Here is a 644-nt window from a genome sequence, read left to right on the forward strand (position 1 = left end):
TGTGTGTGTGTGTGTGTGTGTGTGTGTGTGTGTAAAGACAATCTTAAGTTGTTGTCAAGTCTCATCACTTCAACATATTGTTTTCCTTGAACAGGATGTATTAATCCAGCACACAGCTGCTGTGTTCTTCAGTCAGTGTGTGAGAGATAAAAACAAACTAGTTGACTGAGTTCAGACAGAACCTTTTCAAATCTGCAGCTACAGAACTGAATACCTTCATCCAGCGAACACTCGTCACAACGTTCAGTCTGAAGAGCTCCGTCTGTTTACACGGGAGTCCTCCACTGAGGCTCTCTGTGACGATGATGTCCTCGTTAGGATCAGGACAGTCTCCACTGGACACTGAGACCCCAAATGTTCTCTTTGACCATCCACTTTGATCTCTACAGAAAACATAGTAGAGAGCAGAAAAAAATCAGATTTTTTGTTAAATATGGGTGGAGACCTTCTTTATGTTTTACACTAAACATCAAAAATACAAGATGCAAGGGAAATTTACCTTAAAGGGATCCATGATTTATTGTAAAATTGGACTTTATTTGATAAACTTATTTTAACCGTAAAATAAAGACTAAAAATACTGTAGGATGTTTAGTTTTTATCTTTTTTAAACTAAGAGTTTAAAAATATATTTTAACAAGGGT

General features: G+C 36.8%; 1 protein-coding gene across 1 annotated transcript in view; it reads right to left on the bottom strand.

Annotated features, from left to right (window-relative positions):
- The window catches only part of LOC106535277 (interleukin-18 receptor 1), a gene marked incomplete in the record, with an annotated part of 53,766 nt that overhangs the window by 11,620 nt on the left and 41,502 nt on the right, over positions 1–644 (bottom strand). The window contains 1 exon segment of the mRNA XM_014032252.1: positions 215–383. Coding sequence (XP_013887706.1) covers positions 215–383 — 169 coding nt within the window.

Source organism: Austrofundulus limnaeus, unplaced genomic scaffold (assembly GCF_001266775.1).
Source record: "Austrofundulus limnaeus strain Quisiro unplaced genomic scaffold, Austrofundulus_limnaeus-1.0 Scaffold1403, whole genome shotgun sequence".
Classification (NCBI taxonomy): Eukaryota; Metazoa; Chordata; class Actinopteri; order Cyprinodontiformes; family Rivulidae; genus Austrofundulus; species Austrofundulus limnaeus.